At 40.3% G+C, this 21822-nt stretch overlaps 1 protein-coding gene across 1 annotated transcript in view; it reads left to right on the top strand.

The window, feature by feature from the left end:
• Positions 1 to 18464, top strand: part of IQCJ (IQ motif containing J) — a 149488-nt gene extending 131024 nt beyond the window's left edge. Inside the window, 6 exon segments of the mRNA XM_015586474.1 lie at positions 1134 to 1198; positions 6544 to 6624; positions 15908 to 16043; positions 16434 to 16492; positions 18039 to 18121; positions 18352 to 18464. Coding sequence (XP_015441960.1) covers positions 1134 to 1198; positions 6544 to 6624; positions 15908 to 16043; positions 16434 to 16492; positions 18039 to 18121; positions 18352 to 18464 — 537 coding nt within the window.
• The last annotated feature ends 3358 nt before the right edge of the window (positions 18465 to 21822 follow it).

The following is a 21822-nucleotide window of genomic DNA, read 5'->3' as shown; positions in this document are numbered from 1 at the left end:
GTAGGGAAGAAATGGCCACCTCTTAAGAGGACTGCAGGGTAGAGCGGTGATCAGGGACTCAGCCAGGTTTGTCATCAGCAAAACCCTCTATATCCTAATACTCTCTTTAAACAGTTCTTTGATCTTGCTCTAACAGAAAACTAGAATGTCAAGGCAGGGTTCAGTTAGAACAAGATAATTAGGGAATGTTCAAATAAATGGAGGAGATACAGGATTTTGTTGATGACAGATTGCATGTTCCAAAGGGCTCAGTGGAAAGGTCGGTGGGACTGGGAAGAGGTGGGTGACTGGCTCAGATTCTGGGATGTACAGTGCAGTGTGAAGTTAAGGAGACTGGGTAATGGCAGATGACCTAGGAGACTTGGCTGTCTGGTGAGTTAGAAGCATGCTGAGACGAGCTTGGATGGTCTTTTGGGGCACATAAGTAGTCGGTTCTAATTGGAGTTTCCTTTTGGCACCTCAGCAGTTTGTGGTGATGAGGCAAGTAGTGTGACCTTAAAGAACAGTGGCCATCTCAGGACCAGAGTTCTATGGGCTTTTCTTAAATCCCACTGTAACTGACAAGACTGGGGGTCGGCAGTCTCTCCAGGATCCGGGGCTGTCTTCTGTCACATCTCTGAACCAATCACTATGGCCAGAGGATTGAGATTACAAAAACTATGGATGTCTGAATTTCAGGGAAGGGATGTGTGCATGTGGTTGTGTGTATATGTGTGTCTGAGCACTGAGGCTAAGGGAAGAGGTTGCTGAGAATTACCGAGAGATAAGAGAGGATGGTTACTGAATGGCCAAACCCAGCATACTCATTAGAGTACCTCACCCAGCAACCAGCAAATATAACACAGTTGACAGAGTAAACTTGGGAAGTAAGTGGAGTAATATAAACATATCTAGAAAAATAACAGGAAGCATTATTTTTAGTTATGAAAACAAAATCACAATTTTACTGGCAGCATTGTATTTTAATTTGATCAAGGATGAAATTGTTTTGTTTGTTCAAGCACTTATCCATTGCAAGGTCCAGAACATTTAATGGCGTGTTATCTCAATTTTGCTAATAACTGTACTCAAATATTATTGCCCATAAGTACATGGAATCAGTTTGTAAGACACTTCTTTTTTTCCTCTCACAGGAAGAAATGAAAACATTGCAGAATCCTTTAGAGCAAGTTAATGATGGAAATTACTTGCTTGAAAAGTAAGTAAAAAATACTAAAGAAAATTAAATTATTTGTGAGGTTGAAAGCCTTGAATGAAAGAAAAAAACTACTTGGCAAGGCAAAAATGAGTCAGTAAATTTGACAATTTCTTATGATATCATTGTGGTTAGGACCCAGATATATTTCTCACTTGAGATATAGTTAGATTTATGACTAGTTGAGCTATGATACACAAACTATACTGATTAACAGAGTAATTGAATGTTTGGAGATGTTTTTGGTGTTGTGTTTGAGGGCTGGAAACTTAATCCCGTTCTGTCTTTGGCTTTTAAATCAATGATGTGCATGGAAGGCAATCATAAATTTGCAAAAACATAAGGGTGACAATAAAACTAATAAGATGAACATTAACATAGTACTGCAGAATGAAACAAAACTGCGCTAGAAAAAAGAGACAAAAAAGAGCTAAAAGTCTTCCGTTTAGGTTTTTTTTTAAAAAACTGTACAGTTAGAGCACGTGAGATATATTCTGATTTCAATTTATGGATAAATACTTAGAGGTTTTATCTGATGTTAACATGAGGCCATAATTGACTATGGCTTCTAAAAATATTACCACAATATTAGACTGATTAGTAGTCATACATTGTCAAGATAAAAGAAGAAAAAGTTAACTATCATCTATTGGGCATTTACAATGTACTCTGTATTAGTAAATGCTTACAGATATTTCCTCATGGAACTCTGATTACAGCCTTTCGATATAGGCATTGTTATTTCCATTTTACAGACAAGGAAAGAGGCTCAGAGAACTTTTAGTGCTTGTGTAAGTATATTCAGCTGAGAGTGATAAGGAAGAATGAGAATCAACCCCAAGTTTGAATGCCGCCAGAGCCCCTGCTCTCAACCACACACTAAGTCCAAATGTCAAGCCCATGTGGTGTCCTGTTTGGCTCTGGGCATCGCATTTTAAAGGCACAGTGACATTCCCAAGAGAACCAGAGGAAGTCAGTTAAAATTGTGAGAGTTCTGTAACCACGTGAAACTGCCACAAAGAGCTGAGAGGATTCATAGCTTGTAGAAAAGAAATCTCAGGACATAATGTCTACCCTTAAACTTTGGAAAGAATTTTCCTATCAAAGGGGCTAAATTCCTCTTCTTGCTCTAGGAAGCAGAATAAGGACCAATGAGCAGGATTTATGGAGAAACAGGTTTGTGACTCAGATAAAGGATAACTTTTGTAAAAATTCAGCCTTCTCAAGAGAATGGACTTCTTTATTCAGGGGTGAGCCCATAGATACTGCAAGTGCCCTCAGAAGAGTGAGGTGCTGCTGAAAACGTTCCTAACAATGGAAGACCTTGGACTTCATTTCTCTCTCTGCTCTTTCCTAGCTTTGTGAGTCTGGAAAAGTTATTGAACCACTCTGAGCCCCCATTTTTACATAGTTAAAAATGAAGACAATAATATTGGCTTGACAATTTTGAGCATTGAATGAAACACCCATGGTAACACAGTGCCTTCCATGTCAGCTTTTTGCCTTTCTGTCCAGGTGGATGTTTGGACTAGATAGGTTCTCAGGTTCATTCCATCTCCATGATTCTAAGAATTTTCTATATTACCACTTACAGGACAGCGTCGGCCCTTTGATCGAATCAAGTTTCTGGGTTATCTATGGATTTAATTTAACCTTGTTATGTCTGTTCTCATTAATATGAACAAAAAGAATAAAATAGTTCAATTTCCCCACCCCCTCTCATCACCACCATCACTAGCTATATATAAGCAATAATAACTAGAGATTTTGGCTGAATCGGAAAGAAAATTTTTCTTCTATGGAGATTAACATTGTAATGATGTTAGGTCAGTGGTTCTTCACCCTGGCTGCACTTAGCATCACCCAGGGAGTTTAATAAAAATGCCCTATCCCAGACAAATTGAATCTGAATCTTTGGGGGCGAGGTCCTGGGATCAGTATTTCTTAAAAGCTTCCTTCTTGTGATTCTAATAAGGACTTGGTAGATGCATTTTAAAGAACCAGTGGTAGATGCATTTTAGATTCTTTTTGGTCATTCAGTAACCTCATGCAGTTTAATTCTCTGGGGACACACTTTCTCTGTGATGTTCAGCCCCTTTATCTATTAAATCTGGCTATGCTGGTTTTTCATTATTGATTTTAATGTAAGAAGTGAACTCTAAAAGTTTTTTTCTGCTAATTGACCACAACTGTATATTAAACCTCTCAATAACACCAGCCTGTATCTTTCCCATCTCTCTGCTCTCAGGAAGATATGCGAAGATTAATGGTGTAAATGTGGCTTCTGCCTCCTCTCCCCGCTCCCATTCTTTCTCTCTCATTATCTAGAGGCCTGTGAAAGCTAAAAGCATCTGGAAATGGCCTGTCTGCTTTGTAGGTTTATTTTTCCCAGTCATGATTGAGGAATTCCAGGGATGGGAATTAAAGTTCCCCTCAGAGCATGCAGTCCTATGGGGTAAACTTCCCTTTTATGCTTGTCCAGGACAGAGAAAACAATGACTTCCAACCCTAACAACTATACGCTGGGATTCTGGAGATTTTCCTGGTCTGCTTCTGGGCAGGGTTGTGTCCTTGAAAGCTGTCATATTTGATTGAAAAATTGGTATACTTGGAATGAGCAGATTAAGCATTTCATTACAGCTGTAGCTGACTTAGATGCTGATGTAAATCATCTCAGCTACTTGAAATGACCATAAGTTAAGTGATAGTGGTGTCATAGCAGTTGATTGGTTATTCCCCCTTGGAACATTACATTTATTCTGAATGCTCAACAGGGTTTTGTGGTAGGCAGTGTGAAGGGAGGGGATGCTGGAACTCCATTATGCTTGAGACCACGTTCAGGCCCAGTCAAGTACATCTGTTGCTGGAACTCCATTATGCTTGAGACCACGTTCAGGGCCAGTTGAGTACATCTGTGTACACACACGCACACATACACACACACACACACACACGCCCCACGCTCACTGAAGCTACACACACACACACACACACGCGCGCGCGCGCCCCACACTCACTGAAGCCAGTAAACAGAGAAGAACAACCATTAGTAAGGTCATTAATTAGGAGGCTGCTTATGACTCTATTGTTTTTGATAATCATTTGATAACTAAGACCTTAGGCTGACAGCTATTTTTTGTAAATATTGGTTGAAGCTGGATCTTTTGTAGGAAATGTGTGATTGCAAGTCATATATTCTCCTGACATATAATCATGTTATTATCCATAGGTAATTATTGATAGAATGAACTAAAGCTACCCAATTTAAGCCTGTAGGTATTTGTAGTTTATAGCTTATTGAGGATGTATATACTGTAAACCCAAATCAGAAAATTTGTTAATATAAAAAAAATTTTCTTTATGAAAACTTGAGCTTTGTCTTTGATTGCTGCATATCTACAGGTCCCATAATACCTCACCTATATCTCTGTTGTCCATTTTGCTAATTTGTTATTTAGGGGTTTAATCTACAAAATCTTAAAGTATACTTGTTATAAGGCTGTTGTCCCTACAAGAACATAGAATTATACAAATGAGACTTTACATGCCCACCAATCCTGGATTAGGTCCCTCTATGTTTCCCCTTTAATGACATTCATCATATTTGTGATGACTTAATATCCATCTTCTCCTAGATTGTAAGACCATAAGAACAGGGACCATGTCTAGTGCTTTCACCATTGTAGCCGCTATACTTTGCATCATTCCTGGTACATAGAAGATATTCAATATATCTGTAAGTGAATGAATAAGGATAAATTAATAATGGACCCTGAATGCTGACAGCACAGAGCAAGCAGTGTTTTTTTCTCTGCCGCTCAACTTCCCAGGTGGGCAATCACAAAGCTATCTTGGCCTGATGGCACCACCTACTGGCCATGAACGAATTTCTCTGATCTATACCATGTTTTCCCCACCACTTGGTAATTTTTTTCTGAAGGGAAAATAAGTTCATTATCCTAATAATGCCTCCAGCATAATGTTTTTTTCTTATCTTTTTCTTTTCTTTACTATCACCATAATCCTGGTCCTCATTATCTGGCCAGTTTGAACACCCTTCTAAATATTTTCCTTTACTCTCCTGGCTCACTCCTACTGCAAACCATCCTTAAATGTTCTATCCATCACATTTTCTTGCTTCAAATTATTTATGTTTCCCTTCAACAATGCTTTTCACACTGTCGATCACGATCCATTGTTGGTTTGTTAAATCGATTTGATGAGTAACCTCTGGCCTTTTAAAAATATCTGAAATGTAATTTAAAAATATCAGAGAACATTATTCTGGGGGAAATGATGTTTCTTGAAACTTTTGTTTCAGTTTTAAACACACACACACACACACACACACACACCCTTAGCCCATGCCTGTGTATTGGATTAGGATGTCAAATATTTATGAAAACCACAGTCAGTAGAATTAAGTTTAATACATCTGATATTAAAATCCTCTAAGCATTACTTTGTGGTAGTGAGACTTGAATTTTAATATGGTTTCTGCTGAGTTTAACGTAATCTCTCTGAGCTTCAGATATTTCAATTGTATATTAGGGAAAATAATACTTAATTGATAGAGGCTACTGTGAGAATTAAATAAGATAATCCATGAAAAATGTCTGTGACAGTGTTTCGCACATGTTATGTGGCCAATGACTATTAGTTTTCTGCTTATCTAAACTTCTTTCCTTTTATACTTCTTTTATCCTCTACTTCCACCAAATTCTCTCTTTATTGTCTAAAAATTGCTTGACTTTTATTTACCTCCATTCCTCTGTTTTAATATCTTCTTCACATATATTACCTTTCATGTCTCATTTTACTTAATTCCTATCCATTCCTCAAACCCCAGACCAAGTGCCACCATCTCCTTGAAGCCTTCCTTGACCATTGTAGCCCACAGTGATCTTATAAGCTCACAGAGACAGTAAGAAAGATTCAATGGCAGTGGCACCATTGAGGATGAATGAGAAACTCTCTACAACTTACTAATTGGGTGTTGCCATAGGATTTATAACACTGTCCTTATGTTTTTTTTTCTCCCACTGAAATGGTTCAATATTTTGCTTTTCTCTTCACTTAAAGAAAACGATTTTCATGCCTTAGATATGAATATTGAGCTGAGTGGTAGAAATCAAAAGAACAGTAAAGGTGAAGGCAAAATAGCATTTTCTTTTATGGTAGGTTATCTATCTATCATCCATCAATAGGAATTAGGACTCTTAATAAATTAAAATGAACTAAATTGAATACATACCTCCTTTTTTAAAATAAATACAATCGGTGATATTACTGCTATAATTGTTAACTTTCTGGATTAAGCTATATTGAGACATTATTTCTGTTTTCAGTCACCAGCTGGCCATGGATGTGGAGAATAATATTGAAAAATATCACCTCAATCTACAGCCCTTGGAATCAAAGGTGAAAATGTAAGTTATTTCAAAGTTTACATTAAAGCATTGAAGTTCTTGTTTTATTAACTTCCAAACTACTCTGGAGTTTGGGGGTACAAGAATTACACATTTATTTATTTCACATTTATGTGTTACACATTATTTTGGCTCTGTCCTGAGAGCAGCAACAAAGCTGTTTTGGGCACACCATTACTGATAGTGGAGGGAATTATCTGATTGTCATCACGACATTTCTTGGTTTTCCCCTTCCAGGCTGAATACTGTTCTTCAACTTCCAGTAGCATTTTCCACTGTCTTTCATCTCAGGGACTTGGTTAATTCCACCTTGGAACAACACAGTTGTTTCCACCTCAGGCCATTTCTTTATTACACACACACACACACACACACACACACACACACACACACAAACACACACAAATACACACACATCCTTTCAACCTACCCTCTTCTTTCTTCCCATTTCCATTTCGGCTCTCATCTAAATATTTTGAAAAATATATCTTGTCTTTCTTTCTCACTACCTATCATTTTTTAAATTCTTTCTTACTAAGGCCAAATGTGAGTCCACTTCCCCCACTATAAATGAGTATTGCATAAAAATCATGCTAAAAATAGCTCCATATTAATAAAAATGAAATTAATAAGATACAAAGTCAGACAGACATATTATAGAACAAAATGGCAACCTTTTAAAATCATTTTTGAGTAGAGAAGGGGTCTATCAGAATCACCTTAGAAGCAATTTTAAACTATTCATGCCCGCTTTCTGTGATCTTGTTCCATTCTGACTCCCCTTTAGGGTGCATATAAGACTTGCCACTGAGCGTGTATGTAATACACACACACACACACACACACACACACACACACACATTCACACACTCAGCTTAACACTCTTAGAAGCATGTATCTAAGAAATTAAATATACCTGAGTTTGGCCAGGATCACTGATAATTTGCCAGAAGCCCAAAGAGGAATCTTTAGAGAAGAAACCACCCTGAAGGAGGGAGCCTTGAGATGTACAACTTTGAAGAGCAATAAGCCATTGCTGGATTTAGGAAGTAAAACAGAAATGATGCAGATATATAACATCCTGCTGGATAAAAGCAAATATTAATATATACCACTATAGATCTCTGTTACCCTTGGTTATCAGTAAAAAGCTTGCTTCTGAGTGAGCACATAGGGCTACCTCTCAAGATAGAGTTCTAACATGGCTTCTGAACCAGTTGCCCCCCATCCAGGAAACTCTGTGTCATACTTACTAGAGGAATAATGAACCAGGCTACCAAAATATTTTATATAAGCGGTGTGTCAGCCCCACTACACAAGATGTTAGTTTCCAATCATAGGTTGCTTTATCCTTAGGAATTTTTTTTATTATGATAACGTCCTCTGAAATGAAAAAATACTGGAAAGGAAAGTTGACTACATGAAAAATTAGAGTGTTTAATTTGAATGCCGAAATGAAGTTAGGAAATCTCCCTGTTCTTTCTTAGTTTCCATCATCTCTAATATGCAGAGGCAGAGGAGCATTTGCGAGGAAGAGGAACAGGCAAAGAAAAACATCTCCGTGCCTAAGATGCTAGCCAGCTCAGAGCATCTGGGATCCTATTTGTAACTGGTCTGATGGAGGAGTCTCAGCTCAGTGAGGTGCAAACTGAATGGCTCTATCTCTTCTAATAACTCTGGACCCCATTTTCACTCACTGGAGGAAGATGAGGGAGAGAAAATTTAATCTTGCCCAGTAATGGAATTTGAGTCCCATCAGACAATTTAGTTCAGTTCAGTGACTCTCGTCTAATCTGGTTATTGAATTTTTAACTCTCATGACAGGTTAAACATCTCCCCTCCACACACATTAGGCCTTTCCTACAGCTCTGCAGCCTGCTCCCCCCTCTTCCCTCTCCTCTTTCCACTCTCCCCATCTCCCCTCCTTCCTCCTCTCTTGGTGTCATCTTTCCTTCCCCTCGTGTACTAAACACCAAGGCTGCCCCAGTTTTCTCATTGACGGTGAACACTCAAGTTTCCAGTCAGTTGTTTCCTCGAAGAGGTTATTTTATTCCTTGTAGGAAGGACCATTAGGTCTCCCCTGAGACCTCCACCATCAGTGTAGGCTGCACCCCTCATTGTGTCCCTTGCTCGGCTGAGGCTATCTACCTCAGCACCCTCCACAGGGAGAATCTTGGCATAGCGCTCTCTTAGCTTCCCAAGAGATGTTCTTTAGACATGCAGAGCATTGGCTATGAAAGATAGGGTTTTGTCTCAGGTTCCTGAGTCACTCAAATTTCATAGGCTTTCTCTTAGAGTCTTCTGACTTCTGTTGGTGGGAACCAGCCGGACATCTACCTTCCCTCAGAGGTTAGAGAGAAGTGAGGTTACTGTACCATAAAATTTACTTTTCTAGAAACTCTCCTCTCCCCTCCCTGAGGAGGAGGAGAGAGTAATAGGTTCCAGTGAAGGTTTTCTGGACGGTCTAACCCGGCAAGCCCTGAGGTAGGTTGCGCCTTGGCAGTTCAACCTCTGAATATAAAAGATACAGCGAGATGAGAGCTGTTGTCAGGTGCGGTCGCCTTCACTGTATACCTGCGCTCTTAGGGACCCCAGGTTGGGTTTGGGTGAGCCAAGAAAGGGTCTCAGTTATTTTCTCACACTCGGGCAACACTAAAAGGAAAGAATTTGATAAGAAAGCCTAAACCTGTATGTGGTAGTACAAAGTATCAGTGGAAGGAGGAAGAGGACTGTGGGGGAAGAACATGTGTGTGGGGAGGTGTCATTTAGATGAAATGTCAGGAAGGGTGCATTACCTGGTTCATGAATGTTAAGAGGTAATCTTGAGTTTTAGACTTGGAGGATCAAAGGATTGCATGAAAAGGGCAAAAGCAATCAAGATTGCACGGCTATTAATAAAAATCATTTTGGGGGAGGTAAAAAGGCAGGTTTTCTGAAGATCAAGCGAAGGCAAGCCTCTCAAGTCAGAAAATTTAGTGAAAGCAAAAGTAATACTGAAAGCACCACAAAGAAGGTCCTCGGCGCAACTCGAAGACTAAAGATTAATGTATTCTTAAGAGCCGTGGCTGGAACAAAGGTCCAAGAATGACGCACACATCAAAGGAGTGCGGGTTTTAACATGGAGGCCTGACCGCAAAGAAAGCAAACAGACTCACCAGGTCCCATCAAACCTCTGCCCTTCACGTCGGGGTCACACCTTGCATGTTGCCATAAGAACTAAAATGCATCTTCCAAGTAAAAACCCATCATTTAAAAGTTGTTCATTAACTGTGTGCAATCTCTCTCCTTATGTTTTAACAATATTTTGTGACGGAATAACATAGAGGTCTGTTGAATACAAATCATCTTTTAAAAGCCTGCTCACTAAATATGTTCAATTCCTCTCCTTATTTTTTATTAATATGTTTGATTTAGTGATGAAACATTTAGATTCTATAAAGGAGGGAAGAGAGAGAGACACACACACACACTCTGGGGAAAGAAGGCAATTCCCAAAAGAATTTCGGGGATAATTTGCAATAAAGCCTTATTAAGTTGCCTTTGTTTAAGAGTAATGCCTATCAACTTCAGTCAAATGTTTAATTAAAAGAAGATATGAGATAAGAGAGGTCGTGAGCGTAGAGCAAGCTAGGTTCAAATCCCATCTCTGGTCCTGTCCCACTGTGTGACCTCGGGGACACTGCTTACTGCTCTGGGCCTCCATTGCATGCCTCTGTGAAATGAGGACACTGACCATGTCTTAAAGGATTGTAGTGACCTTTCAATGAAGAACAATCCAAGAAAAGCATTTAGCCTAGTGTATTTTTTCTTTGTAATTGTACCTTTTCCAAACATATTTTGATGTCAAATTGGGCTAATAATGCTGGTAAAGATTTTTAGGAATCCAGCTTATCATATTGATGTATGTGATTTGCACGTTACTTAAATATATATGAAAGTGTTTGATTTTCATAAGTATTTATAATGATTTCTCTAGGGTCTCTATTTGTTAAGTTTGGGGCTAATTGACTTAGATACCTTATCCTTGACTCCTCGCAAGAATTACAAACAAGTTATTGGTAATCTCATTTTGTAGGTAAGCAAAATGTAGGCCAGGTTTAAGTATTTTGCCCAAGGCCACAGCTAATGAGACATGAAACTGAGCAAGAACTTATATCAGTGTAAACACAGTTGGGAGGGAAAATCATGAACTCACTTCCTCCAGCGACCACAGTGTAATCTATGCCAACATAGGGAACTATTTCTTCTAAAAAACAAAAAAAAACAACAACAAAAATCACAACCTAAAAACTGGCGGAGCAACCCCTTCACATTGAAGCGGCTAGGAAAATCTGGAAAAGGCTGAGAAGGGCTGAGGCACAATCTTGCCTTAAGCCCCACCCCTGGTGTAGTGATTGACAATTGGAAGGAAAGTCAAAAGCCAGAGCTTCTTTCTGAGGAGCAAAAGGTTCATACCGCGCATCGGTCACCCCAGCTTTTAAGACCGGCACCGGAGAAGTGAGCCCCCAAGACATTTTGCTTTGAAGACCAACCTCGTTTGCGTCCTGGAAGCCCACGGTGCCCTGGCAAACCCAGGACCGGCCCTTAGAGGGACCTGCTCGTGCGCAAACTCACCCAGCCCAGGCCGGACCCAGCGTAGAAGCAGCTCTTAGAAAACCGCCCAGACCCAAAGTGGAAGAGACTCAGTTGCTCATTTTAAAGCAGGGCCTGCTGGGATACTCCGGGGATGGGGATGGAGAGCGGCGGGCGCCCTCTTCCCGCTCTCCCTCGGCCTTGCTGAACAGGTAGGCGCCATCTTTATTTCCTTTCTTTTTCTTTTTTCTTTTCGCTTTTCCCCCTTCTTTTTCCTTTTCTTACCCCCTCTCCTTTTTTTCCAGCAAGTACCGTCTTTGCACTCCCTCTCTGCCTCATTTCAGTCAGTGGTCACCAACTTCACGCTCTTCTCCTGCCACACCCCAGGCCACCAACACCTCCCAGAGGGGGCTTCTGCACACACCTGGTGCTCTGTTTTTGTTTTACATCTGGTGACCCAGTTTTTGTGGCTGCCCCTTGGGGGCCTAGCTCTGGAGGCCGGGGTGGAGGCCTGCGTTCTTGGGCCCCACAGGCCTGTAACAGTCGGAGAGATAGTTCTTGGCAGATGCCACTGTCAGGGCCCTGCACAGAGAGCAGGCTGAAACACACGCCCAGTCTTTCTAAGAAAGAGGCCCGTTTGTTGTCCAGGAGCTTAGGCCTGAGGGGCAGGCTGCTTGTTGGAAACACTTTTACGGGCCTCACTTCACTTCACCAGTATCTTCCAGAAACCAGCTATACCCTTGTCTGGTGCCCTGATTTCTTCCACTGCCACCAGAAGCCATCTCTGCATCGCCTGGCTCTGTGGCCTTAAGCTTGCCATCCCCAGGGGACTGTAATCAATGGAAAAAGAGTCTTAAACAGCTACCACCTTGAGGGCACAGCAAGAGGCATCAGACCCAGGTGCTCAGTCTTTCCGTGAATGAGGCCTATTAGCTTATCATCACAGCTGCAGCCTGAGGGACAAGCTTCTAATTAAATACATATCTAAGGGCTAACTGCGAACCTTTCCCGAGACCTCAGAGGGCTGGCGCTATTTTGCATTCTCCCTCTGTCACAGTCCAGAGTACCACCATCTCTCAAAGGGTGCCCTAGTTTTCACATCTGGTGTCCTGGTTTTTGTGGCTACCACCCAGAGATACCCCTTGATTTCCTGACTCTGGTGGCCAAGGAAGGTTGAGTTCTTTGGACCCACGGGACTGTAACAATTGGAGAGACAGCTCTTGTACCCCCAGAACACTCACTGCAGTCTTTCTGTAAAGGAGGACTACTTGCTTGTCCTGGAGCTTCAGCCTTAGGGGCAGTTTTATGTTTGACACACAGTAGGAAGCTAGGAAGGTGTTCTCAGCAAATGTAGGCGGGGCCACACTATCTTTGAGCTTTCCCTTTGCCTTGGCGATAGCTCACCCGTATTTCCCAGATAGGAGCTTATATATTTGTGTAGAAATCCCGATTTTTGCAGCTGTCACCCAGGGCACATCTTCAGATTGCCTGGCTCTGGTGGAGAGCCGGGCTTATGCTTATGGTCTCACAGGATATATATTCGCCTTCTTTAAAGCTGTCGCCTGCGTGTCTGGCTTCCTTCCAGTTAGCTGGAATCTAGGTACTGACTGAGATCCTTTTGGGGACACTGACTGGTCTTGACACATCTTGAACTCTTGGGAGCTATTAAAAATAAAATAGGCTGCTTGGACAATCACGAAAGTTTTAGAGATAACCAGAAACTAGGGTTGAATGATAAGTTTCAACTCTTACACAAGGCCAATCCTTCAAGACTGGGAGAGGTGGCTATTTCATCTAATGCATAGAAACCACCACAGAGAGTCAGGCAACATGAAGATACAAAGGAATGTGTCCAAATGAAAGAATAAGATAAAACCTCAGGGGGCGGGGGGAAACAACTTCATGCAATGGAGGTAAGTAATTTACCCGATAAAGTGTTCTAAGTTATGGTCGTAAAAATGCTTACTGAACTCGGGAGAGGAATGGACGAACACAGTGAGAACGTCAACAAACAAAATACAAGGACGCGCCGAACTCAAAGTCACAGAGCCAAAGAATACAATAAACACAATTTCTTTCTTTCTTCTTTGAGCATTTATTGAGCTATTTCTGGGACACGATCTTAGGAGAATATATTTGTTGATCATCTACTCACTATATTCTTGTGAGTATATCTGTCTAGTGGAGGAAGAGGACCCCTTGGAAAAGAGTTGTTGAGCTGGTCTAGTCTGATACTCTTCCCTTTGACAGATTAATATCTCTCAGAGCTACTTTTCTCTTTCCTAGACTCAGTTGCCTCTGTGTACCTTGTTTCTCAAGTGCCTTCTCAAGTCTTCATAAAGAAGAATGTTATTGGAGCCCAGACCCAATTTGGCCAAATTCCCATCTGTGAGAGAGTTGGAGGTTTTTGACAGAGTGATCTTAAATGTTGGTGAAGAAACTTGTAGAAAGATCCAGAAGAATATAAGTCCATGATGCTTAGGAAGTACCAGTAATCAAAGTAACGAGCTAAAGTCGGGAATTACAAACTTGGCACGAACTGGAGTGGAGGAGAAGCAGGCTAGGGACATAGAAGAAAAAATCTGACTTCTTAATCTCTTGCTTAAGGAGAACTGAAATGTTACTTTGCAGATTCCATAGCACTAGGAGGGGGAAAGGGGATGCTTAAGTGTAAATTCACCTTTGCAGACCTTACCTGAGTTTTCATCAGCATTGTTTGGTTCTTTAAAGGTGTCACACTGCCCCCTGGTGTTAAACAAGCTAAAATGTAATATCTCAAGTGGCCACTACATTTTTTTTTCCTATTGTTTTCTGAATAATCAAGGCAGAGAGAGAGGGAGGGGTGGGGAGGGAGGGAGGAGAGACAGAGACAGACAGAGACAGAGAGAGAGAGAGAGAGAGACTTCTTTTTAGTCACTTTTCAAATGTCACATGTTTTTAAGTCCTTGATGGGCAGTTTTACAGACTTAGGTGCCCTCAAGGGACAGAGCTTGTCAGCAGGGCTCTGGGAGACACTTAGCACTTGAAGCTCTTCAGATGATATGGCAATCACCAACAGTTTCCAAAAGTTCGTTACTCCTTAGTAAAATGGGTCCTGGAAGGAGCAGTGGGACTACCAGACTTGGGCATGTGTTTTTATAGGACTATCTTTGAGATTGTGTTTAAAATCTTTAAACCAAAGAAAAATAAATAAGGATACATTTTGAGCAAGCACTGCAAATAAAACAGTGACCACATGTAACCCAAACCACAGTCAGATTCTACTTTAATGGGACCTGAAGTGTGTATATAATTTGGAAAGCCCTTTAAAAAAAAAACCCTAAGACATATCTACTTTTGTAATTTTATACAAACCATGAAGAGCCCCGCACAGGATCTTGGGAGAAGCTTCTGCCCTCTAAGTAAGGGCCACTGAAGCTTATGTTTCAGGAAAATTGGCCTCTGACCCCTGGGTATTGTTTCCCTGCAGTTTCTGGACTTTTCCTTGAGCCTTAAAATTCACAGAGACTTCATAAATTAGGGGATGCATACGCATTCAATAGCATGGTAGCATTTATGTATATATATACATACATATACATATACATACACACACACACACACACACACACACACACACACACACACACTCTGGCTGTTGAAAATTGATAGTCTGAACCATTCTAGCTAAATGAAAATAAATCAGTTTGTTTACACAGAAACAACTTTAGTGACTTTAGTTGTATGTGGAAGAATTATAGAACAGGTGCTTCCAGGAGTATAAAAGAGAGAGTGAAGGAATTAGTGCAACCACTTTAAAAGGCTGAATCCTGACAATTGGTCTTCATGTCCTGCTAACTCCCAGGAGAGGGTAGACTGATCACTGATCACCTGTGAAAACCTAGGTGTTAATCTCAAAGATTAGAAGCCAGTCCCCAAAACAATTACCTAGCTTTCACAAAGAAGAGGTTTCTGTTATCCAAAGCAGGAGGTGAGTTTTTTTGGATACTAAGTGCAGGAAATAAAAAGCTGCTTTGGGCGAAAACTCAAACAGCTACCTAATCACCTCTTAATGTGATTTTCTGAGTACTATGTAACACTTTCAGATATTTTGTGTTCTCTTTCCATTTCTTTATCGAACATTACCTGTTTCCTTACACAGTATGTAAAATCTCTACCACTCTTGCTTGTATTGTCCCCAGAGCAGGGCCACTGCGTTTGGCCTGCAGACTACACTATAAAACATCACTAAACGCCCTTCACCTTGAAGCCTGTGTGAATGGCACCCCCTAGAGCTTTATTGCAGTCTCTGTCTAGAGCCTAGGGCTGACCCTGGCTCAGAATAGTCCCTCAACAATGACGTATTGAGTGAATGAGTAAGTGATATGTCAGCCTATTTATTATTCTCATTTGAAATATAGGATGAGAAATTGAAAGATTTTGTGTCCCATAAATCAAAGTACATTTACATGTGCAAAGTAGTTTCACTTTGACCGATGACTTTTCTTGACTGAGCTGACACTTGTAGACTGATTTAGTTTAGTTAAGTCTGTGAAAGTCAAACCAGTAAAATATAGAGACAGTCCAGGTCTTCTGATTTCCTGTGACACATTCCGTGTGTCACAGTTTCCCTGTCTCGAAAGCCCATGCCTTCAGACTCCTTATGATTTTCTGAGTCCGTGGGCTGTGACAGGGGAGTGACAGTGTGTCGCCGGTTTTTTTATTTGTGCAGCATTCAGCGAGCATGGCGTGAGTACCTGCAGCGGCAGGACCCCCTGGAGAAGAGGAGCCCGTCCCCACCCTCCGTGTCCTCAGACAAGCTGAGCAGCTCTGTCAGCATGAATACCTTCTCAGACAGCAGCACACCAGTAAGTGCCCTGTTTCCTTTTCATGGTCTAACTGGCCAGGCCTTTGGCTTCAAGAGAGCAACCTTGGGATGCGAGCAGGTGGTTTGCGATAGGAGGGTCTTTGCTTATTTGCTGTGAGTGAGCCTATGGTGAGGCGTTCTTATCTCTAAACAAGGATGTGGTTTATAAACACAAAATGAACTTTATCAAGTCTGAGAGAATCGATTGCGTTTGACATCAACCTAAACCACTCATTTGTGTGTTCGTCTTCCTCTATTACTGAGAGCATCTTTTTTTCTTTTTTTGTAGAACAGCATGTTCCTTTTAGTCTGTACCTCCCGTAGCGTTTTGTGGTGCTAATATGATAGAAGATTAGCTTGGTTATAAAGATTATAAAGATGACTTTTATAGGAAGTATTGAAAGGAATTACAGACTCAGGAGTTGCAACTCAAATGCCTGCAGGGCCCAGGTAAGTAACCCATGTGACCCATGTGGGCTGAGTTGTGACTGGCTAACTGAAGGACATAGACCCCACTGAGAATGTCAGCCCCACTGGGCTCCTGGAAGCATGTTGACATGTGGGGATGGAAGACAGACATTGTCAAAAGTCATTTTCTTTTTTTAGAGGATGCCAGAAATCCATATTTTGAATGTGGGCAACCAGCAAGAAAATTTAAAACATAACTAGACCATGCCTATAGACCACAGCTGTCCTGGGAGTTGCCACCAGTTTAAGAACTCTGGGTCTGAGGTTAAGGAATGAAAACCTCAACATCAAAAAAAAAAAAAAAAAAAGCCAAATGTGGTAGGAAATAAATGATAAGGCAATCAGGATGCAGAGTTTCATGGATTTAGCCATTGCGATCACTTGTAATAGTCTCTGGAGTACCGAAAGAAGTTAGGAAGAGAAATGAAGTAACTATATGAGGATTTTTTTTTTTAAATCTTCTTTTACCACTTGTAATCCTATTTATTCAGTTGTAAAAAGGCTTCCCAACAGCCAAAATAATGTGTTTGCATTGGGATCAAGCAAAGATTACTTTGAAATATTTTCAGATGATTGAATTGTATATCCTTTAATAAATGGTTTTATCTAGTTATGGATTCTAAAGAGAGAGCATTCAATTGAGTTTATAGCTGTGCAAATAACAGTGGCAGAAGATCTATTTTTAGCTGACAGCAGAAATTGAATACATAGTGAATCTGCACTTTTTTAAGACAGTTTTTTAGGGGACTGAATCGTCTTAACTGGACTTACTGTCACTAGAGGGCGCTCGTGAGCCACATTGGCACATGGTTGCGTTTAGTAAAGTTTGTGATTAACTCATGATTTGCAAATGAAAAATAACGTGAAACTCGAGTGTTTGGGATGCCTTCTCTACGAATGTTTATAGAAGGTGCAAGTTAAAAAGACTTAAAAGATTCTACTTGAATGATGGAAACTGCATATTATAAAGTCACTCTGCCTGTGAGTTTAAAGTTTGGCCGTACTGCCTTTGTTCTTTCTCACAGCCGCATTTCAGAATGGAAACCATTCCCGAGTCCAGTGACGTTCAATGGCTCTAGTGTAGCTTTAGTGTGGTTCACCTTTTGGCTTTACTGGAATTCTGGAAAGATCTGCCTTTGCTTTACAGTGGTGCTGCCACACCACTTTGATTCTTGCACCTCAAGTATTTTACGCATAAATGCACATTCTGCCCCAGGAATCATCAGTTATTTATATCTCTGCACAGTTTCACTGACAGTGTTACCTTCTCTAACTTAGCCTAGCCTCCAGATCCCCTGATGTTTCTTGGTAGAGATTTCCTCCCTCAAATACCTCCAGCAATTCGGGTTTCCCATAGGTGTGTCAGACTGGATTGGGAGTGGCGTCCTGCTTCCCCACTCTGTCATCGTACCTTAGCTCTGTGCTCATGGGACAAGGATGACTCTGTTCAGTGTGTTGACGTCTGACTTATTCCTGATTGCCTATAAACAGTAACAATCAGATTTTCAAAAAACACTATTGAAATTAGTTACAGAGAAAAGCAGACCCTGCCCAGAATTCTAATAGAGGTTAATGATTATAACACCAACTTTGCTGTTGATGATGGCAACGGTATGATACTAAATATACAAAATAAAATATAAAAATATAAGATGTTGGGACATTTCCAAGTCTCTAGTTTATCAGGCAGGTAAAATATGCAAGTCATAATTTTTTTAAAAAACGTCATGCTTCTTTATTTGGCTGACATGACTAGCTAAGATTGTTTTATCGCCTATGATCATTACTTTGCTGGGACCTCTTTCAGGAAGATTCATTCTTATACCTTCTAGTGGTATAAGAAAGCAAAGTGACACTGCTCCACCTTGACTAGCCTGCTAGACCCACTGGGTTCATACCTACTCTTAGGGAGCCGCAGATAGGAAAACTTGGTTTACTACCCTCTGATGAGTAGACCTCAAGTTGGTAGAAGGAATAAGGTTGACCCCTGGCTCACCTTAGCTAAGCTGGTCCTAAAGGGATGAGCTTCCATTTAGAAGTTCAGGGTTAAAATTCTTCAGTCCAAGTCAAATGCTCTCAGTCAGGTATCTCCCTGAGGGATTCTCTGGGCCCCTGACTCCTTTTAGATCCCCTTCAACTTGCTGAATCTCAGCCCTCTCTCTCTGGGATTGATTTATTGTTGTTACTGCCTGGACCATTATTTGTCTTCTCGAATCTGGTCAGTTGCCTTCCTCGTCTCAGGTCCTTGCCTTCCATCTACTCACTCAGCCTCAACTAGAGGCCAGTCTGCCCTTTTCTAAGCCCTGGACTTTGCCGGCTGCTGCGCCTACCCCTATGCCTAGTATAACAGCAATTGCCCATACTAGTTGTCCACCCCAAGCATGTGCCACATGGAAAGCCAGCCCCTGTGCTGAGCTGCGAATGATGCTTTTGCATGTTTCTGCTCTGATTATTTTAGCTAAGCATAATGGTTAATATAGTTTTTAGATTATTTCTGTTCTAAAATATGTAACAACAGTAATGTTTCAGTATGAGCTCTCAAATTCATCATCTTGATAAGAGCTGAGCACTTGCTAAATGCTAGGTACTTCGCTGATGCTTTCCATGGATTATTTCGATTCTCTCAATGATCATATGAAAGAGATACTGTTATTATCTCCATTTTAAGATGATGAAAATGAGACTTAAAGATACAACTAACTTGCCCTGGGTTACACTTTTGGCTAGAGCCCACACCTTCTCTATTCTACCATACTGTACCACTTGAAAATAAGACTGCATTTAGACATGGTCAAGAAGTGGAAAAGACATTCTGTTAATGAATTTCTAAGACTATTTTACAATTTAATAGGTATAAACAGTGAATGAAATAATTGAAAAAAGAATCCTCACTTGATTTTACAAATTACCTAATTCAATGCTCTTTGATTAAAACTTCAAACCTCAGCTGTTCAATGCCAAATTAAAGAGCAACAGGAGGGAAGATAATATTAAGTTATGTTAGCAATTTGCATATTAAGTACCCTAGACCACAATGTATCATAATGTAGCAGAAAAAAAATTTGTTTTAGAAATAGCAATTTTGAATAGCAACTGTTACTGGGAAATGGAGCTTGCCTGTTTCAAAGTGAGGGAAAGAAAGTAACTTTTTTTTTAACCATAAAAATATTAGTTACTGTACTGAGGACAACAGTGGAAAATGCTTTGTGTATTTTTTATTTATCAATTTCATATGACCAAATACTTTTTTTATTAGTTCCCAGTTCTGAGAAACTTGTAATTTGTTTCATAGGATGATATCATAGAAAGAAACTGTAGAAAAGTATATTATAAATGAGATTGATAACCTTTTCACAAATCATTAGTATACTCTTGCAGATAAATCTAGAAAAATCTTTCAATTGTTTGAAGACATTCTCAGTCCCGTGTGGTACCCCATATTATTATGGTCTGGTCTGTAGGGAGCAGTGTGGTTCATAGAATAAGGACCTGGCTTGATAAGACTACCTGACTTAAAATAACTGCTCTGTCACTATTTTTGTGACTCTAAGACGTAACACTTGAGAGGTCACTCTCCATTTGCAAACTGGAAATAACACCCACCTCGGAGATGGTTTGGTATCACCATGAAGATTGAATGGCACTACATAGGTAAAACATAGCACAGAGCCTGTGACCCTGAAGCCTCTCAATAAATGTTAGTCCATTCTGAATCTGCTCTTGAAAACACTCCATGTGTTCAAAATGCTGTGGAAAACTTGTGAAGAGCAGAGGTAGAACTTTTAATTTGATTCCCATTGGGCACAGTGCCTGTTTCTGATTCAGCAAATGAATCCATGAAAGTCACATTGGTCCTAGAGTATATATATTCATGTATTGTATATTCAGAATATATGTATATATATACATGTATATTATCACATTGAAGCTGTACATTACAAAAGTATTAAATGAAGCATTTATTTTAGTGTTGCTCCTTTTAAAGACTAATTTTAAAGATCCAAACCAGGTGCAAGTCCTTTTGCCTCTATGCAAGTGGGCCTCTTCTGAGAGACCACACTCACATTCATAGTAACAGAACGCTGAGATCATTCTTTTCTCTTCTGGAATGGGAGGATCCGCAGCATGTTGAGAAGAACGGGGTTACTCGGCCTCACCTCTCAGGAAAGTCAGTGCAGAAAGTGCCCAGCCTCTAGATCTCGTTTCACTCCCGGTCAGGAAGAATTACAGTTCTGAGCAGGCTCAAGAAGAGTGATCTGGAGCAGCTGAAGACCTCGTTTCCCTGGCTGTTGGAGAGAAGGCCCTGAGACTGCTTGAGTGGTCCTGGTTTTAGCAAGGGTAGCTGGATAGTCATCAAGGCACAGCCGGGTGACCCACCAGACCTTCCCAACCATACCACCAAAAGCTAGTCCTGCCTCTGCCTGCCAAACGTGGCTTGTGCACCTACATTCAAATTGCTGCGTTACCTTCAAGTTTCATTGCCCTCTTTGAGATTTACAATCTCCAGACTAAATACACCAGGAAAAATCTAGTGACTAAAGGGAGAAAGTCTTCTTACAAAGTTGTACTTGTTTTTTGGGGGAACTCAGGCCCTAAAAGAGGATTTCCTGGGACCCTTTCAGTATGATATTGAGAGCTATAAAATTATAGAAAATATAAGTCTCATGCTACTTAATAATTTAATAACCTAGATTTTCCAGGTCAGAGACAAGTTACAATATTATGCCCAGCTGTTGTTATGAATTTAGGTCCCATGATTTCTAATGTTTCAGCACCCAAACTCTCAGACCCCCAAATAGCACAGATTCTTTTTCAGTCTATTTGTCTTAAATTTGGTTCAGAGACTATAGTACAAAATCAAACGTAAAAAGGGGAAACGTCTAGGTATTTACATAGAAGTAGGTAGATTTCTCTTTTCTTCAAACCAGGGTCTTACAGAACAAATGTTTTCTTTTCAAAAGTTTTAGAAATTATTTTATACAACATATAATGATATATTACAGTTTGAATGAATATATTTTTGTGTAAAAATATTACCTTTATATCACACTCTCCTTTCTCTGTCTTTGAAAATGGTTGATAATATAGATTCCTTTCCCGAGGTTACCCTTTTGACTTAATGACTGGAGGACATTTTTCTTGATAGTTTTAAAAATGAACATGGTTGTTGGTTTGGGGATTTAACTTTTTTTTTAAGGACTGCTAACATTGAACATTTCCTGGCTTTGGAATGGTACACAGAGTCAACGGTTCGCTGTTTGATAACTGCCTCATTCGTCTATGGTAATATAATAAATCCTCCTTAGTGGTCT

The sequence above is a fragment of the Pteropus alecto genome, unplaced genomic scaffold (genome assembly GCF_000325575.1).
Source record: "Pteropus alecto unplaced genomic scaffold, ASM32557v1 scaffold81, whole genome shotgun sequence".
NCBI lineage: Eukaryota > Metazoa > Chordata > Mammalia > Chiroptera > Pteropodidae > Pteropus > Pteropus alecto.
Note: the sequence above shows the minus strand (reverse complement) of the source record. Positions and strands in the feature narration are given on the sequence as shown.